At 43.3% G+C, this 19,931-nt stretch overlaps 1 protein-coding gene across 4 annotated transcripts in view; it reads right to left on the bottom strand.

Annotated features, from left to right (window-relative positions):
* The window catches only part of WDFY2 (WD repeat and FYVE domain containing 2), a 256,083-nt gene that overhangs the window by 7,468 nt on the left and 228,684 nt on the right, over positions 1–19,931 (bottom strand). For all 4 annotated transcript variants that reach the window (XM_020899618.2, XM_020899617.2, XM_020899620.2 and 1 more), the window contains 4 exons: positions 8,490–8,595; positions 4,010–4,111; positions 3,035–3,165; positions 904–1,012 (listed from right to left, as the gene is read on the bottom strand). In XM_020899618.2, coding sequence (XP_020755277.1) covers positions 904–1,012; positions 3,035–3,165; positions 4,010–4,111; positions 8,490–8,595 — 448 coding nt within the window. The remainder of the gene's footprint in view (positions 1–903; positions 1,013–3,034; positions 3,166–4,009; positions 4,112–8,489; positions 8,596–19,931) is intronic.

Raw genomic sequence — 19,931 nt, 5'->3', positions numbered from 1 at the left:
GTGCTGCGTCCTTTCTGTATCTCATCTCATCCTCCAAACAGTTCTACGAGATGTCCCGATTTCAAAAATAAAGGAACCCAGATGCCCAGAATTTACTTTAAAAAGCCACAAAGGACTGGTGGCTTCCAAGGAGGGTTATTCTAACCATGTTATCCTACGGCTGCCTCCACGAAGGAACAGAAGAGGCCCAGGAAGCTGGGCTCAGTGAGCCAGGCGAGCCTCTCCCACGGGGAGCCTCAGAGAATGACGTGGGCATGGCCTCTTTAGTCCTGGGCTTTGGCCCGGGCAGGGAATCCAAGGGGCCTAGCACAGTTCTTGGAGAGGCCCTGGAGGACTGCCTCTGGATTAACTGATCTCACTGGGAAAAGATCTTGTTTATCACTTGTTGGCTTATCCAATGCTCGGCTCAAAACCTACTATCCTCACGAAGCCAAGGCCAGTAGCACCATCTTCCGCCCCTGAACTCTCCCAGTAACTCTTGTCCGTTTTACTCTTTTGGCTGCTGAACATGTGACAGTTAACAATAATTAACTGTCTTCTTAAGAGTTATGTCCCCAGGAGACTAGCAGTTCCTTTCAGGGGAGGGCCAGGTCTCATTCTGGTGTGTATAGCCAGTGACTGTACGCGGTGTGTGATGGGTTCTCAAAGATGCTCATTGCTCAGGGGAAGCTTTAAGAGAAAGTTTCCGAGCACACCTCACAGTCTTGATGCTTCTGTACATTTACATAGGGCCAAAGATGGAAATGGACCGACTCAATGGTCGTGAGTTTGAGCAAGCCCTGGGAGATGGTGAAGGACAGGGAAGCCTGGTGTGCTGCAGCCCACTGGGTCCCAAAAAGTTGGACGCGACTGAGCAACTGAACAACAAAGACGGAAGGCTTTGAAAACATGATGGCGTCCTACCTTAATAACCTTGTCAGTTCCCGAAGTCAGTAACCATCCTCTGGTCGCATCAAAGTGCACGTGCACGATGTTATGTTTACTGTCGTGGAAGGTCGCGGTGGGCGCGCGTCTGGAGGGAGCAAAGGAAGTTTCCAGGAGTGAAAGGCAGAGTATATGAATGAAGATCTAGAGTGACAGTAAGCTCTAATTTTTAGCCAAATGGCTCAAATGACCCTGTTGTTAAGAGATGCCCCTCAGAGCTACTTTTATTTCCTGGGGATGAAAAGAGTGAAAGGATTCTTAGACTGTCCAAAATGGTCAAGAGATGATGAAGTTTCTTTAGAAAGTTTTTGGAGAAATTTGTTACTCTGATTGAGTCTGTGAGATTCTCTACCTGTGCTGTTAACAAATCTTTAAAATAACCCATCATGCTTTTGCTAAGTTTGATCTCAAAAGGACTTGCTGATAAAAGTCTACTTTGGTCTATTTAATTTTAAAAAAGGCACACTTGTTAAAATGCCTCAGACACTATTACTTTCATCTAAGGGCTATTTACTCTTTCCCTTCTTTACCCTGGTATAAATGTAGACTCGGTTTTTTCCGTGGCATTCTAATGCTTTAACAAGTAAAACAATATATAAACAAACACTGTTACTTGCTTTTTATTTTTCAAGCTGTGCATTTTTTTTGGTAAGAAGGCTGGAAATTGCCTAGATGCTCTAGAGGCAATACAAAATGCAGCCACAGGGAAGAGGCAGAAGAACCAGTGATGTGGGACAGAGACATAGGGGATTAGGCTGCAGTTTTCTAATCATGTTTCAAGTTCCCACTCCTCAGCAGTGGGCTCTCTGAAGACAGCTGTTAATTGCTCAATCTGGAGAACAGATCTTCAGTATCCTAAAAATGATGATTGCTTTAAAATATTTAGAATTAAGGAATTAGGTTTAATCTGTAGTCACTTAGACCCTCTGGATCTGTGTCTTTAATGAAGAATTCAATGGGAATATGCCTAAAGTCTCTTGCAGCTCCCTAATTTAATGAGAAGCACTCTTTTATTAATTTCATCACATATGATGAGCAGAAAATAATCAATGAACATAAATGCTTACTTATGCAAGGGCATCTTAATTTATACTTGCTGTGACTAAATAAGAATAAAAAAACACATACATTAACATGAGGGTTATCTGCAAGAGAATGCTTTATTAACTTGCCAAGAATTTCCTCTAAATGCTGACCTCCTCAAGTGCATCTGAAATATGTTTCTATTTATATGCAGCTTTTAGGACATCCATCTAGTACTTAAAATGATATTACTACATTATATGGGAGGGGGGGTGCAGTGAGAATTGGGTAGACAAGTCCCCTATGAGATTCTAATTCACTCAAAGGGACACTTGGTGAAGAACACTGTTTACATGGAGGGCAGTTTGCAACAGCTAACATTAAAAAGATAACATGGGGTCTCTCCTGGCAATCCAGTGGTTAAAACTCTGAGCATCCAATGGAAGGGGCGAGGGTTCGATACCTGGTTGGGAAACTAATAACCCACATGCTGTGCAACATGGCCAAGAGAATTTTAAAAATTTTAAAGAAAGAAAAGAAAAAGACAACATGGATCTTCACTCCCCGCCCCCTCCAAAAAAAGCACTGTAATCTCAGGTCCTGGGTTATTGGGCAAGACCAACCAGCAAGATTCTGCAGCTGGGCATTGGTGGTACAAGACTCTTAGAAGAAGAGACTCGGCTCTTTCTGGAAAATAAAACCTCTGGAGCCCATGGGCTTATCGCTCCTGCAAAGATACCAGCTCGGGCTAAAAGTGAAGCTTGAAGCTCGGGCTCCTGTACTCCTGGGCAATTCTCCAGTAAATGAGCAGGCAGAGGATTTGCTCCAAGAACATCTATTTTCAATGCACAAACCCCTGGGATTGACAACAGCACAGAGATGATTCCTCAGCGCTGCACTCTCTCCTCTTGCCTCACAAGGGGATACCACCTCCTGGTGGAAAGGAGGGCTTTGCCCACCTACCACGGTCCGTTTTGGAAACCACCAGGAACCAGGGTGCCATCATTCGTGGCTGCGGGGCTCGGCGCAGCGCTCGGATCGCACTTGCCCCTTAACCTTGACAATTCTGCAGACTGCTAGGACTTACTCCTCATCTGTGATGGCCTCGTGGCAGCTGTCACACACCCTCACTTCAAACTCGAAGCCCATCAGCGGGATCGGGGAGCGCTTGGAGCTGCACTTGCCGCAGACCGCCTTCCCGCACTTGCGGCAGTGGTGCTGGAGGGAAGAGAAAAGGTGCTCACTGCGCCTGCCTGCCTCTGCCGCGCCAGGTACGCCCAGGTGTGACCCACAGCCTCCAGGTGCGGAGGGTCAACGGGAGGGCCCCAGCGCATTGGAAGCACGTGCCAGGTGCTCTTCTTTTTGGATTCTGTTTACTCAGAATGATGACTGTTTAGGAAGTAAATCTGACTGTGCCACGGCCCCGAGCACCCCTTTCCCCAGCCTTGGTCCTTTCCAGTTATCATCAAGGTGAACCAGAGGACCCATCCTGCAGTCGGGTTATCTTAAGGGTGTCGGGTGTACAGAGGGTTTACGCAGGAAGTACCACCTCCAGAGATCACCTGTTCGGTGAAGAACTGGGATGAAATCAGGCTCAATTCACTGTCTACATGTTGGCGGTGCTCAAGCTGGGTGACTGCAGACCAAACTCAACCAGAGAATCAGGCTGAAAATGCTGTCTTATAAGTAGATCTAAATAACTAAAACTAAGACAGAAGGAACAAAAGTGAAATTAAAGAGAAATAAGTATCACTTACATAATTTCATGGTTTGGTACCATTTGAGCTAAGCTTGGCCTCTCTAATTTTAAGGTATGTTTCACTAGATGCCACTAGAATTCTAAAATCATATCTCTTAACTACTGGGAACAAGTCACTACAGAAGCTAAATCCAGTAGGAATGAGCTTCAGTAGAGAAAGGGAATAAATTCAGCACAAATCTACTCCTAGAGAATAACTTACCCCCATCACAGCTCCCACCCAGGGATGCTATTTCTTCCAATATCACAAGGTAAAGTTATTTCTAGGTGATAACATTTTGATGAAGCAAGCATATCACCCACCTGTCTCAGGCCAATTTTCTTACTGTCCCACATTTGCTTGAAGTTCCAGAAAAAAGGCTGATCGCACTTTTGGCAGGAATCACTGTCCAACCATTCAGGGGTCTTGCCAAATAAAGCACACAACAGGTGACAGTGAGAAGCAGTGAGGATCGTGGAAGCAGCGACACCGCTGAAACTTACGCGGTCAAGATGTGTCTCTAAGAAACACATGTGATTTCTCAATCATTTAAAAACTATTTACTGAATGCCTCATGATGGGTCAGGTCCTGGGGATGCAGTGGGGAAGAAAAAGAATTTAACGCCATGGAGCTCATAATATGAGGGAAGATGAAACATGACAATCATATTAGCAGCAGTTATTATTTGAAACAGTAGATTAAAGGCCAGAGAAAGGGAAGCACAGAGAGCTATGAGAACAGGATGGTCCAGGGTGGGGTTCAGGATTTATCTCTGACAAGTGATAACAAGCTGAGATCTGGGGATGGTTGACAGGCCGCCAGGCATACAGGGCTGAGAGCGGGGCAGGATGGCTGGAGCGCAGTGTGGGGGTGGGGAGAGCAGGGCTGGGGGTGGGAGAGGGTGTAAAGGGCTGAGGCTGGAGGGGCTGGATGTAGGGACCACACCACAGACAGCTATGTTGGTTTAGGACTTTATCTCATAGTCTCTGATCATATGCAATTATCTCATACTCTCTGATCATACACAATTATATTCTCTCTGACTGTGTACAATTATATACATCTGCTTATTACAGTGGCATGCAGCTACATGTGCTGGGGGGACAGGACCTGACCACAGTGGGTATTCAGAGAAGCACTAGTCCGCTGTCACGTCAGAGTCAGCAGGGTTAGTCTATTTCCCTACCTTTATTTTTTATTTTAAAAAGAATCCTTATATTCTTTTGTAAAAATTTACTTTATTTATTTCTGGGTGCACTGGGTCTTCATTGCTTTGCACAGGCATTCTCTAGTTGCAGCGAGCAGGGGCCGCTCTCTTGTTGCTGAGCATGGACTCTAGGGCTTCAGTAGTTGTGACTCACCAGCCCTAGAGCGCAGACTCAATAGTTGAGCACGGGCTTAGCTGCCCCATGGCATGTGGAATCTTCCAGGACCAGGAATTGAACCTGGGGAAGTTCTCCCCTAGCTTTAAGCAGAAACAAACCTAAAGCTGTATATTTTCTCAGGAGAAAAAAAAAAAAAGTAAAAAGATGACACTTTAAGGAAGTTTATTTATTTTATTAAAACTGAGGAAAAGGGACTTCCCTGGTGGTCGTAGTTAAGACACTGAGCTTCCAATACAGGGGGCCTGAGTCATATCCCTGATCAGGGAAGTAGATTCCCACATGCTGTACGGCACAACCGAAAAAATAAAAAATGCAGAGTGCAATGACAAGGGTACAGAAAGAATGATAATACATTTTTAAAAACTCCAAAAACTGAGGGAAAGAAGTGTCTCGATTTACCTGGTAATTTTCATGCTCTAATTCATGTAAAGACAGATCAATAAAATAATACAAAGTTTCTTAGCTGAAGACAACAGTTTACCCCTAAAAGACTTATCTATGTTGTGATTTTTCGGAACAGTCATGACGTAGGAAACTAAGGAAGACTTACAAAACGCACACACACCCATGTTTTACAAGGAAGCATGCAGGTTTAGGATGTGTACAAAACACGTCAGTGGGTGTCTAAGAGGAACTGAGAGTAGGGCTCTGAAAAGGGGGGGAAAAAATCAGCATGTGTAGTACGATTCTCTTTTTTGTCAAAAAAAGAAAAATCTAACATGTTTAACTGCAGAGAAAAATGTAAGAAGGGATGTTTGCCAGTATGTGAAGGGTGATACTTCTGGGTGGTGATATCATGGATGAGCTTCCCCGGTGGCCGAGCTGTAAAGAATCTGCTAGATTCTTCAGTCCCTGGGTTGGGAAGGTCCCCTGGAGAAGGAAATGGCAACCAACTCCAGTATTCTTGCCCGGGAAATCCCATGGACAGAGAAGCCTGGGTGGGTTATAGTCCATGGGGTTGCAATAGCTGGGATATGACTTAGCAACTCAGCAACAACCCTGAGTAACCGACATTCTCTTTGTTAACGAGCACTGTAATTTTCCTACAAAGAACGTGTATTATGTATACTTAAAAAAATAATAAAATTGTGAAAAATCCGATTTCGTTAAATGTATAAACACACGTTTAACCTACATCAAGATGTCAAACAGATCTCTGCTCAGCCACTCAAGGCCATCCCCCACCTGCCCGCCCTCTGGCTGCCACCCCATCCGCTCCGCGCGCATCGCTCTGCACGCCACCACTCCCGCTCGCTTGGTCTTTGCTCCTGGTGTTTCTTGTCTTGGTCAGAGTGCGCTCACTCTCTCCTGCCACAAACCCTTCACTGGAAGGCGAGCTGATGGTGACAAGCCCCAGCTCTGATGCTCTAACTCCTATCAACTGTGGTTGATTTATTTATACCATCGAATCATTTTCTGAAGCTTTCCCCTCCACATCTTTTCTTCCAGAAAGGCTCCCAGCCCTTCGGGGCAGGGACAGTTTCATTACGTTCCTGAGCTGAGCACTGCACGGCACCTATCACAAGTGGAAAGCAGCCCCGGATACACTTGGGAGGCTGCACGTTTATCATATATGACACTGCGAAAAATAGGTGCAACCGTCGCCACCGCTCAGTTAGAGCTTTCAATCACTTGAGAAGATTTACAATAGTCAACAAGTACCAACTGCCCATATATCTGCATGTCAAAAGGCATCACTGTAGCAAGGTGGCTCCAAGGACTGCCCACCGACCGACCGCCTGGCTTCCTTCTCTGGAGAGTGCACTGGTAGCCTCCTTGGACTGCTGTCTATCGAGGGCAGAGGCTGTGTGCACACAGGGGGATGAGCCCAGCGGCTCCCCTGCCCGGGTCTGGTCGGTCAGTCAAGCCTGGGAAGAAGCCTGGATACACCGGGCGTGACTGCCCCCACCCAAAGCAGGCCGCCACGCACCTGGCTGGCACACACTGTCTGTATGCCAATGGGGCCAAACTGTATTTTCAAAAGCAATATTCCACAATTCCCCACTTCCTGACTGAAAGGATCATTTTAATTAGTTACTAATAGAACTCCTGTGGATTTACAGTTTGAGCAAATCAAGCTTTAATCTTCTTAAGCATTTAATTACTGGCATTTGAAAGGCACAGCATTGTGGGTAATGGCAACGACTCTCTTGAAATGAGATTGGGGTGAGGCTGTGGAAAGAAGTTGGGAAATGGCCTTGGTCTAATTTTTACTTTTTGTCTAATTTTTAAAGTGTTGCTCTTCTAATTCTTGTATCCTGTGAGGACACATTAGAATACACATGGTCAAAGGGAAAATTTACCCAGCATTATTCTAGGGAAATGAGAAAATGGTTAACTTCAAAGTACTTGTCAAAGGGGACGTTCAGTAAACAAACCAGATGTTATGATGCTGAACAATGAAAAAGAAAATTCATTGAAAAAAGAATGTTATGGTGAAATTGGCAAAATTCATGTTCCGTAGATTTTATCTCAATAAGAAATTGTGTAAATAGTAAATGAAAAAAAAAAGAAAAAAGAATGTCATGACAAAACTTAAATAAACGCTTAAAAATGACAATGTATATAGCTATATCTGGAGAACTGTTTAGAATGTGACTCATAAACACAAAAAATTATTTCTAATGTTTCTATTAATACCAAACTAGGATTCTTCATCAAATACCACTTCTCACACACACACCAGCCGCCATTTCCCCCAATAACATAAAGGACCAAGTGGTCTGCTTTCATAGCTCACTTTATACCAAAGGGTTATAAATACCTGAAAATAAATGTTTCTTCTCCTCTGAACTTGTGTTGTAAATGGTGCAGTAGATTTGAAGTCTAAACAGCTTAGTCTCAGTCTTCTGACACATCTCCACTGCCTGAGTATTACGTGCCACTTTGTGAGCAGCTTATAAAAGGAAGCTCCTTTCATACTAGAATTGTATTTTATTCTACTATTACTGTTTTTCTGATTTTCTGACACAACAGGTCTAATTTTCCTGGTTTTCTCAAAGAAAAAAGTGGGCCTCCCTGGTGGTGTAGCGGTAAAGAATCTGCCTGCCCATGCAGGAGACGGGGTTCGATCCCTGGTCCAGGAACATTCCACACGTGGCAGAGCCACTAAGCCGCTGTGTGCACAACTACTGAGCCTGCGCTCTCGAGCCCAAGTCCGCAACCGCGGAAGCCTCAGTGCCCTAAAGCCGCCTTCCGCAACAAGAGAAGCCACTGCAATGAGAAGTCCACTCACCACTAGAGGTAGCCCCAGCTAGCTGCAACTACAGAAAAGCTTACACAGCAACAAAGACCCAGCACAACCAAAAGAAAAAAAGTGAGCAGGAGGGGAGGCTGAGGCGTTTCTCAGCAGAGTCGGAGGTGCAGAGCCCAGCCCAGTGGCCATGCAGGGGTGGCTCGAGCCATCTGTGAACCTACCTCCTGCCGCTCCACGTCCATGTTCCAGACCACGATCCCGCCATCACCGCCACAGGAGATGAGCTGCCGCGTGTGCTGTGCGTAGGACAGGGCCTGGACTTTGTCACTGCCGAAGAAGCAAGAGTCAGTGACAGTTCCCGAGGGCAGGGGGAGCCCCGAGGGCAGGAAGCCTGGCGGTGACTCACGTGCAGGCTCACCCCCGAGTGCCGCCCAAGAGCAGAACTTGGAGACTGGAATGGAATGGTCCACGTGCTAACGTCGGGAGAGTACTAGAGACTTTCAACATTTAAAATAAGTCAAAATGCTCATTTAATAATTAGCAGTGTTGAACATCTTTTCATGTGCCTGCTGGCCATCTGCAGGTCTTCTCTGGAGAAATGCCTACTTAGGTGTCTTCTGCCATTTTTTTTTGGATAGGGTTGTTTGTTTTCTGATGTTGCGTTGTCTGAGGTGTTTATGTATTTGGGAAATGAAGCCTCTGCTGATTGTATCTTTTGCAAATATTTTCTCCTGTTCCATAGGCTGTCCTTCCGTTTTGCTGATGGCTTCCTTTACTGTGCAAAAGCTTGCAAATTTGATTAGGTCCATCTGCTTATTTTTGCTTTCATTTCTTTTGCCTTGGGACACTAACTGAGAAAATACTGCTATGATTTATGTCCAAAGGGGCACGTGGAGAAGGGATAAATTGTGATTATGGGATTAGCAGATACACACCACTACATATAAAATAAACAACAAGGATTTACTGTATAGCACATGGAATATATATATATATGTTCTTCCCTAGTGGTTCAGTGGTAAAGAACCTGCTGGCCAACGAAGGAGATGCCGCTTTGATCCCTAGGTTGGAAAGATCCCCTGGAGAAGGAAATGGCAACCCACTCCAGTATTCTTGCCAGGGAAATCTTGTGGACAGAGGAGCCTTGTGGGCTAAAGTCCATGTGGTTGCAAAAGGGTAGAACACAACTTATCAACTAAACGACAACAACAAATATATGTATATGTATAACTGGATCACTTTGCTGTATATCTAAAACTAACTCAACATGGTAAATCAACCACAGGTCAAATGTTTAAAATGCTCATGTGAGATGCTAAGGCCCCAAGAAGAGGCGGTCTCTGTCAGTTACCAACACTTCAGGAAAAAAGCGGTGGAACTGCTTATAATCTTACTGGTTCCTTAACTGATCAATTAAATAAAATCTGTGCCATCTGTCCATGTCACAGTTGTAAGGTCATCGGGCACCTGGAGCCAGGTGACCTGTGCTGCCTGAGGTGCGAGGCGCCAGCTCGGCTCCCAGGGTGAACCCACAGCAGCAACAGACCTGAGTTCACTGAGAGTCCCTCTCTAGTTCTCATGCCCTCTTTCCTCAGTTTGTGTCTTCTTTTTCTCTCTGGTTGGGACACGGCTGACAAGTTATTCCCTCCTGGTGGGGAATCCAGTTTACGGGTCTGACAATGTGGTGACCACCAGCAAAAGACGGTAGAGAGATCTACTCCACCTTGTGAGAGAAAGAAACGGGGAGTCTGGTTTCTTGGCGGTTTTTGTTTGAATATTCTTGTTTTGAGCTCAAATTAATTAAGAATTATGTGCTCACTGGGAAGGAGAATAATTCTGTGGAATCTGGATTGGTGATTTTGTGTGTGTGTGTTTTTGTGTTTACTTTTGACTTGTGGCTCCAGTTGTAGAACTGAAGCTGTTAAGCTCTGCCTGTCTGTGTCTGAAATTCAGGAGGTCTTTACCTCTTGTGTATGGAACGCTTTCCTATTTTTAAAGGTGTCAGTACATTAGATTATGGTACCTGTTAAATTATAAGCACTTGCTTATAAAGATAAGCAAATGTTTATATAAACTGAATATTCCTGAACTTCACAGAAAATAAGGAAATTAACCCCTAATGCTTTAAATTACTAGGCTTAAAAATAAAAATTATTTTACAGAAAATACTATATAACTCAGTGATATTTTAAGACTCCCAAGTACACAAAACTAAGGTTAACTGGCAAATAAGAGTAATGCGATGAGTTTCAAAACACAGCCATGTCTATTTCTGGATTTATTAATGTTAAATATAATGCAAATGTACATTTTGTTTTACTCGGGTTGATTTCTTCTAAAGTTACATAAGATAAATGGTCAAATAAGCTAATATTATGCCTATATAATATTTAAGATTATGAAAAATAAGCAGGTTCAATTAAATAATGTTTCTAATAAACTTTAGATAACAATTATGTTTTGTAGCATACCAACTTAAAGATAATTCCCAAGATCTTTGGGTAACTTACAATGGAATCATAGTAAGTTGAGCTAATTAATAGTCACTAGACACCTACACTGTGGAAGATGAAATTCCAATACTTTGGCCACCTCATGCGAAGAGCTGACTCATTGGAAAAGACCCTGATGCTGGGAGGGATTGGGGGCAGGAGGAGAAGGGGACAACAGAGGATGAGATGGCTGGATGGCATCACCACTCGATGGACATGAGTTTGAGTAAACTCCGGGAGTTGGTGATGGACAGGGAGGCCTGGTGTGCTTCGATTCATGGGGTCGCAAAGAGTCAGACACTATTGAGTGACTGAACTGAACTGAGACACCTACACTAGATAATTTCTTTCTTTTTTAAAAAAATTAATCTATTTATTTTTGGCTGCATCAGGTTATAGGGCATTCAGAGTCTTTCCTTGGAGCATTCAGGCTTCTCTCTGGTTATGGCTTGGGGGCTCAGTAGACCTTTGGCATGTGGGATCTTAGTTCCTCGACTAGGGATTGAACTTGCGTCCACTGCTTTAGAAGGTGGACTCTTAACCACTGAACCACCGGGGAAGTCTTGATCATTTCTAAATAAGTTACTGAAATCTCGACTGTAAAGCATAATATTTAAGATTATATATGTTTGCTTATTTTTGTGTGCTATAAAGAGACTAACTTAGGCACGTGTGTGCTCAGTCATGTCCAACTCTTTTTGACCCCATGGACTGAAGCCCTGCCAGGCTTCTCTGTCCATGGAATTTTCCAGGCAAGAACACTGGAGCAGGTTGCCATTTCTTACTTCCTAACCCAGGGATCAAACCCCCATCTCCTGCATCTTTTGCATTGGCAGGGGGATTCTTTATCACTGCGCCACCTGGGAAGCCCAACAAAACTTAGATGAGTCATGTCAAATGAATATATTCCTTTCTTTTACCACTTTGGTGGTTCAGTCACTAAGTCACATCCAACTCTTGCAACCCCGTGGACTGTAGCCTGCCCGGCTCCTCTGCCCATGGGATTCTCCAGGTAAGAATACTGGAGTGGGTTGCCATTCTCTTCTCCAGGGGATCTTCCTGACCCAGGAAATGAACCTGGGTCTCCTGCACTGCAGGCAGATTCCTTACCAACTGAGCTATGAGGGATGTAAAAGTGATTGCAGTAGAAGCTGATGTCACATGTTTCGTGAGCTGTGCTAAGATGCTCCATATGATGGAAAGTTCTCAATTATCCATATCCTCTGTCCTCCCAGTTTTCTCTACAAAATAAGTTAGTTACTTTGGTTAATTGCTAGAATTAAAATGGGTGGCTGAGACAGTGCCAGGTGCAATGATGAGAAGGAAATACAACTGTGTCTGTGTTTTTGTTTTGGGGAGGGAAAAAAAATGAGAGTTTTAAAGCACTGGTTCTCAAACTTTTTAGTCTCAGGACCCCTTTACATTCTCAAGTCTTATTTGAGGACACCAAAGAGCTTTAGTTTAAGTGAGTGGTAACTATCAACATAACTGGCCTGATGGTAACTATCAATATAACTGACCACCTAAATGTGAAGAGCCGACTCATTGGAAAAGACCCTGATGCTGGGAAAGATTGAAGGCAGAAGGAGAAGAGGATGACAGAGGATAAGATGGGTGGATGGCATCACTGATTCAATGGATATGATCTTGGGCAAACTCTGGGAGATGGTGAGGGACAGGGAAGCATGGCATGCTGCGTTCTGTGGAGTCTCAAAGAGTTGGACACAACTTGGCAACTGAACGACAACTATCAATATACGTGAAATCAATCTGAGAAATTTTAAAACTATTGATCCATCTGAAAACAGCAATGATGAATCCATTCCCTTTTAACCAAATAATATATATTTGGGGGAAAATGTATTTTCCAAAACAAAATATTCTGAAGGCAAAATGGCACTGTTTAATATCTGTGCAAGTCTTTCTAATGTCTGGCTTAGCAGGAGAGAGCCAGACACTCATCTCTTTCTGTGGGCATTATGATGTCACTCATGTAGCCTCTGGAAAACTCCATTTTATACTTTTGAGAGAGCTTGAATGAAAAAGGCAATTTTAAAGTAAAATATAAATTTGTTCCAGAGTATCAAAGAGGAAAAATAAAGGACAAAACATGGAAAGTGAATTTTGCTTACTATGGTTTATAACACTCGGGAGTCTTAAAAAAAAAGCTGCAAAATACATTATAATCTTGGTATAGTTCCTCCCTTGGTTTTGATCGTTTGCTTCCTTAGTTTGCTGATTAATGCCTTGGACTACAATGCAAAAGGATATTCCTTACCTTCTATGGAATCTGCCTAGCTAGCAGAGATTTTGTCTCACCAAAATCCTTTTCAGAGCTTTATGCTGATTTGAAAAGTTCTTGATTATTTAAGGACTGAAAAGAAGAACAAGGGCCCTCATTTGTAAAAAGAGCTAAATTCTTTAAGATGGTGTTGCTTTCTGTATTTATTTCCCAAGTCTTCTTGCCCTGATTATATAGATAGCCAAGTACTGTTTTTTTAGGCACCTGTGCTCCTATCTTAAGTATCTAAAGATAAGTATCCTCTGACAATAATTTTGGTTTTGCCTTCCCAGCTTGAGCCCTATATTTTGGGGGAAAATTGTTTAGGATATTTTTTACACCTAAAACTATATTTGAAATTTCCTAGAGGGGTTCTGGAAAATCACAGAGATCTGTTTCCTTTGCCTCATAAAAATAGAGATGGTATTAAAAAAAAAATCACATTTGTTTACTGTGCTACTATTTTAAGAGTTGCAAAAGTTGTCAGATCAGAGAAGATGCTTAGTCTTCCCTAGGTTAAGTCAGTATAGCTAAAAGATTATTAATATATTTCTAAGATTGTATATTACATGCCAAGACCCTAGAGCTTTATCAGTGCTTTCACTGTCCATAATATGCTTTTACCTTCAGGGGAAACACTGATCAATTGCTCAGGAAATAGTTATGTAGGGAATATCAATAGAGAATCTCACTCTTCTCAATTCTGATATTATTTATCACAGTATAAAATTACCCATTAAGTTTCTATAATCTACAGGTAAATTTGTATTATTCTGATGTTTGCCTGAAGGCTTTGTCACAAGCTACATGCCAGAAGGGACAAGCTCAGAGTTTCGTGGAAAAGGATTCTATGCACCAGGTACTTTTAAATACTGGCATTTTAAAGACTCTTAGGCAAAGAGTACTAGACTGACATAACTTAGATAGTCTGTAAACTGGGTTAGTGGACTGAGTCAGGGTTTCCTTGGATTTCAGGACTCTTTTTAGTCTGGATATAGATGGATTTACAAATGCAAACTGCTAAACCAACACCCAGCAGAACAAGAATTAACAACACAGGACCGAATGAACTGAAGAGGGAAATTTTACTTCATTACTTGACTAGAATACTGCTGCTGTTGTTTTAACATTCTACTTTTTGGATCTATGAGGATGCCTTTTCTCTTACTTTTTAGGCTGTCTCTAACCTACAATTTAGTAAAGTCTGCTTTGGCAAGCTAAATCTAAACACTTAAGAATAATATCCAATTCTCAGAAACTCCCTAGAATTCAGAAACTGTTACTGAGTCACCTTGATTTTCATGGCAATATAGTTATTTCACAGGTTTAATTAGCATCTACCCACAGGATATCATTGGGCAGCCAAGCCCTTACCTACAGTGTCATATGAGAGAATGGTGTGCACTGAATCAGTTATGAGTAGCCTCTTCAGAAACTAAGGAGGCCAATGCCTTGGGAAGTGGTCCCCCTTCCCGAAAGGAAAACTGGTTCTGTACCTGGTTTGCAGGGTCCTGGCATTACAGGTGTTAAGAAAGCTTCCAGGACAGGAAACTATCAAATGTAGAAAATCTCAAAGAATTCAACCAAAGTTATAAGTATTACAGGTGAAAACTGGTGATTTTCTTGGGCTTGTTTTCCTAGCCGTGGAATAGCAGATAACAGAGGCTCTGAAAAGCCCAATCCAAGATTCCGTATAAAAACTTTTGTAAATTTCATGGGCTTAATAGTTGCTTAATACCATACAGCTCCATATGTGCAAAGCCAACTAAGATGGCCTATAGGTTAATTAATACTCTTACTACACCAATGTAAATGATGAGGTCAAACTTTGTGAGGCCAGCTGTTTTTCTGTGACCAGGAATAATCTTACTATTATGATTATAGGATAAAAGAGGGGAGGCTCTCTCAGATCAAAAACTTGGAAATGGTTAAAGAGAGATTACTGGGTATCTTTTTCAATGGACTATCAGGTGTAATCTGACACACCCTTCTGTGTTTTCTGCCTCTGTGGGAGTCAGTTATTATCTTCAATTGTACTATTTTATAACTCTGTAAACTGTAGGAAACTGATAGTATTGCAAATGAATCTTATCCAGTGAAGATGTAATGAATCCCCATGCCTGGCTCCTCCCATGGAAGAAGTCAGTTGTGAAAATACAAATGCATTTCAGCACTCTCCATTGCCTCTGAATGTTTCTGCTCTTTGAATTTCCCTTTGAACTGGTTGTAACATCTTACTAGTTCCTTCATGAATTAATGACTAATATAAAATCTTTCACTGAAAAACAAAGTCAGTTTTCTCTCTCTCCTGGCTGTGATTAATGCTTTATACATTTCAGGGTATGGACTGATGCCATTGTGACATCAGGGGCAAGAAGGAAAATCCATCTAGTTGAACAGACTCATAACCACCCAGTGATCCGAACTACAATTCATTTGTTAAGGCACCTCGATACATATCAATGATCTTGCAAAACCAAATAAGCTATAGAAAGAACTGCTTTGCCACTCATAGCTGGCAGCAACATTCAGCAAGGGATACATAATTTATGGGACTCCAGTCCTGTTAATATTCCAACACAGAAGAACACAATGATGAATGCTGGATCCCAAGCCTTGTAATAAAGCTGCTCCGGGGCTTCTTGATTTAAGGATTCAAAATACAACCACCTTGCAGTTAAAAACAAGATGAGGGAACATTCCCAGGTTTACAGATCCAGAGTGATAAAAGAGTGAAAGATACCTTCCTCTTGCAGTCATGTTTCATCTGGCATCATTTATACTAGAAAGCATCTTAAAACTGGTTATTATTTCAACAATGAGCATTCTGTGGACTGCACTGCAAATGCTCTTATGAGTGTATAAAGACCCCATTTTGTTAAAAAAAAAAAAAAAAAAAAAGAACTACAAGATGGTGATGGCAGAGCATTAAACCAAGGGAGGGGCCCTTCTCAGCACGAAGCCTGTGTGGCTGCATAGGTCACGTGCCCGTGAAGCTGGTCCTGCGTTTAATGCTTCGTAAGGGAAAAGGGTGGCGAAGTCTTCATCTTCTCTATAGGAGCAGATTTTCAGACACAGACTAACACCTACCTAAATGTCAGCTTAGGTCCTCTTCCATCCCCAAAGAGTAGGGGGTGGTGCTTAAATGTATAGCAAAGAAATGAAACTGTCCAAAGTATGGGAAGTCTCAGCCCACTTGGTGAAATTTAATCAGCTATGCATCTACTTCCAGAAATCTCAGGCTCTTAGATTTGAAACTCCCACCGTCATGAGTTTTCCGAACCTCCAAGGACCAGAGGGGTGGCTTCCCTGGTGTCTCAGTCAGTAAAGAACCTGCTTGCCAATGAAGGAGACTCGGGTTCAGGATCCCTGGGTTGGCAAGATCCCCTGGAGAACGGAATGGCAACCCACTCCAGGATTCTTGCTTGGAAAATTCCATGGACAGAGGAGCCTGGTGGGCTACATACAGCCCATGGGGTTGCAAAGAGTCAGACACGACTGAGCGACTAAACCACCTAAACCACCATTGCCACCAAGGACCAGAGGAGGTCAGGGATCAAGTCACACTTGAGAAGTCTCCAGGATACCTGAAAACACTGGACTGAGTCACTGCAGTTCTGTCTGGATAACACCTCCTGATCCTAAGAGCTCTTGAGGATCTATTCATCTCCTGAGATCCAGATTAAGAGGCTACCTACTTTCTAGTGCAATGGCAAACTGTCCACCTTTCCCTTGTTTTCATACATCCAGCACAGCTCAAGAGAGGCAGGGACTGTTTTTCTTAGTCACCTTTGGGTCCTAAGAGCCCAATACAAAGTCTGGTCTGTAGACAGAGCTCAGTGAACATCTGCTGAATGTATCAGGCAAAGAGGGAGTAGGAGCACGTGGCAATATTTCCATTGGAAATGCAACAACTGGGGGGCTTCCCTCATAGCTCAGTTGGTAAAGAATCTGTCTACAATGCAGGAGACCCGGGTTTGATTCCTGGGTTGGAAAGATCCGCTGGAGAAGGAAATGGCAATCCATTCCAGCATTCTTTCCTGCAGAATCCCATAGACAGAGGAGACTGGCAGGCTATAGTCATGGGGTTGCAAGAGTCGGACAAGACTTAGCGATTAAACCACCACCACCACAATCAGAGAGAAACAGTCATCTTATCTGAAAGCTTGATTTATGGATTATTATCATTTTTCTTAGCGAGAATGATGTTAACAAGTGTCACTAATTTCCCCTTAATCTTGTGCTGATTTTACATGCATTATATTATTGACAATTTTTGAAAATCTTTGAGGGCTTTTCGTTCATATTACACTTATGCTAGAGATGAGGAAACTGAGGGTCAGAGAGATGAGGTGCCTTGTCCAAACCTACGGAGCCTGCAGCTGAAGAGCTGCCTCATACACAGCCTGGCCTGATTGAGGTTCTCAGTCACCACACTATACAGAGGAGAGAACTCTACCCTCTGTGAGAACTTTTTTTTTCCTGTGAGAACGCTAGTTGCTAATACTTTGATCTATTATGTGTTTAGCTAAATAGTTAAAAATAGAAAAGACATCTCTTTCCATCGCCCCTAATAACTCTCCATAGTGACAGTGAGAAGCGCTTCTAAATCTCAGATGGGCATGGAAAGAAAGCTTTCATACGTATTCATCCTTGAGCTCCTCCCCCAAACCCAGAAGAAGCTGAAGGCGAGAATGTTACTTCCTTTCATGACTTCGATACAAGAGAAAAGCATAAATCCTCCCAGTGCACATTTATTGATGAATTGCCTATTGCTTTACCAAAAGAATTTGAGAAGGCTGATAACAAAAGTCTTCCTGTGGTAAGAGTATCAAAAGAGAAACCCTACTGGGATTGTGGAAAGAGGACGCAAAGACACAGGCTGTGTATGCCACGGGTCGTGGCTATGACAGAGCCTCAGGCAGCCTGTGTATCCCCGTCTTGGTGGGGAAATCCACCACAAGGGACCACGCAGACCTTTGCCTCTGCTTCATTTTTAATTTTATTTTATTATCCCTGGTGACTCAGCTGGTAAAAGAACCTGCCTGCCAATGCAGGAGACATAAGAGACGCAGGTTCAATCCCTGGGTTGGGAAGATCCCCTGGAGAAGGAAATGGCAACCCACTCCAGTATTCTTGCCCGGAGAATCCCAAGGACAGAGGAGCCTAGCAGGCTACAGTCCATGGGGTCACAAAGTTGGACACGACTGAGCACACATACACATGTTTTAAAAGCTGCTTAACACACGGTCTAGCCCCCAGTGTTGGCTCACTGTTATGAAGGAACTTTATTAAATTTATTTCTTGGCCTCAAAGCAAGTGGGATCTTAGTTCCCTGACCACAGACTGAACCCAGGCCCCTTGCATTGGAAGCATGGAGTCTTAATTACTGAACCGCCAGGCAAGTTCCTTACATGTGCTTCAAATCAAGTTACCACTAAATTAAATTGCTAGCAAGTCTCAGAGACCACTATTAGAAAGAAAACACTATTAGAAAGAAAAAATGTGACCATAAAGCTGGTTATGAAATGATAGATACTATAGAAGAATATAAAAAGTCCAAGTCTCCTGATCAGATTTGACAAAGTGGGCCTGGGACAATAAATGTCCAGGTTCATGCTTCGATCATATCCATCTAACTGGTAACTGATTCTCAAAAAAATGTAACTGGTCCCTGAAAGTGGAAAACCTTGTCTCTGCCTTCTTTCCACAGAGCTTGCACATAATTCATGTCTCACAAGCTCCAGGTAGTATGAGTACCAAAATGCTTCAAATGCAGATAATACTGTGCTAGAGAAGTATACTTTCTTAGCTTTTTTCCCTTGGACTTGGAGACATTTTCACTGTCATCAATCACTTACTTGTGCTAAAGCTCTCTCTGCTTTGATGGGATTTTTTACACATCAAATCAAACCGGCTACATAAATGTCATGCTTCCCCATGGAAGGATGGTGTGAAAGCTCAGAACCCGGGACGGAAGCCACGGGGAGCTGTCCCTCCACACCGCGGCTGGACATTTCTAGAAGAGGGAAAGGGAGTCTCCCCACCGCAAGGGGCGGGGGGCCTCAGGTTCCGTCTGCTCTCCCCGGTGCCTGAACTCAAGGATTTGGTCCACGAATTGGAACTCGGGCCGCCAATGGTCACCCTGAGGGAAGGTAGGGAAATGGGGAGCTGTAGGAGAGCAAGGCGCAGCCTCAGACCTAAGCAGGAAGTCTTTGCTTTCTGAAGTAGAATGGTGACAGAAAACACCGTGCGGCATGGTGGGGACCATATGTTTTTCAATGCTCACAATGTTTTCTCCCCCAGGGCCTAGCACAGACTACAAGGAAGGTTCTAGAAGCTTCCTCCACTGGACTGATCTGGGAGTCCTAAGCTACCAGTTTTGGGGTCTTTGAAGATGGAAGTTCTATGCGTGCGTGTGTGCTAAGTCTCTTCAGTCGTGTCCAACTCTTTGCGACCCTATGGACTGTAGCCCGCCAGGCTCCTCTGTCCATGGGATTCTCCAGGGAAGAATACTGGAGTGTGTTGCCATGCCCTCCTCCAGGGGATCTTCTCAACCCAGGGATCAAATCTATGTCTCATGTCTCCTGCATTGGTAGGTGGGTTCTTTACCACTAGCACCACCTGGGAAGCCCACAAGCTCAGTATTTTCATTTAAAAAAAAAAAAGGTATCTGACCTCCCTCTTTCACAGGGTCATTATAAGATTAAACTGAGGTGTCTGTGTGTTTTGAAAGCTCCTTGACAAAATATTAGGTGCTACTCAAACATGAGAATCACTGAACATGAATCCAGTGGTCAAGTTCCAGGGCAAAGGAATGGATGCTGTAAACGTGGCCTTATCCTTCCTGCCGCACGTCCTGGCCCCTTCTCTATGAACCCCACCCCCCT

This window comes from Odocoileus virginianus, chromosome 8 (genome assembly GCF_023699985.2).
Source record: "Odocoileus virginianus isolate 20LAN1187 ecotype Illinois chromosome 8, Ovbor_1.2, whole genome shotgun sequence".
Taxonomy (NCBI): domain Eukaryota; kingdom Metazoa; phylum Chordata; class Mammalia; order Artiodactyla; family Cervidae; genus Odocoileus; species Odocoileus virginianus.
Note: the sequence above shows the minus strand (reverse complement) of the source record. Positions and strands in the feature narration are given on the sequence as shown.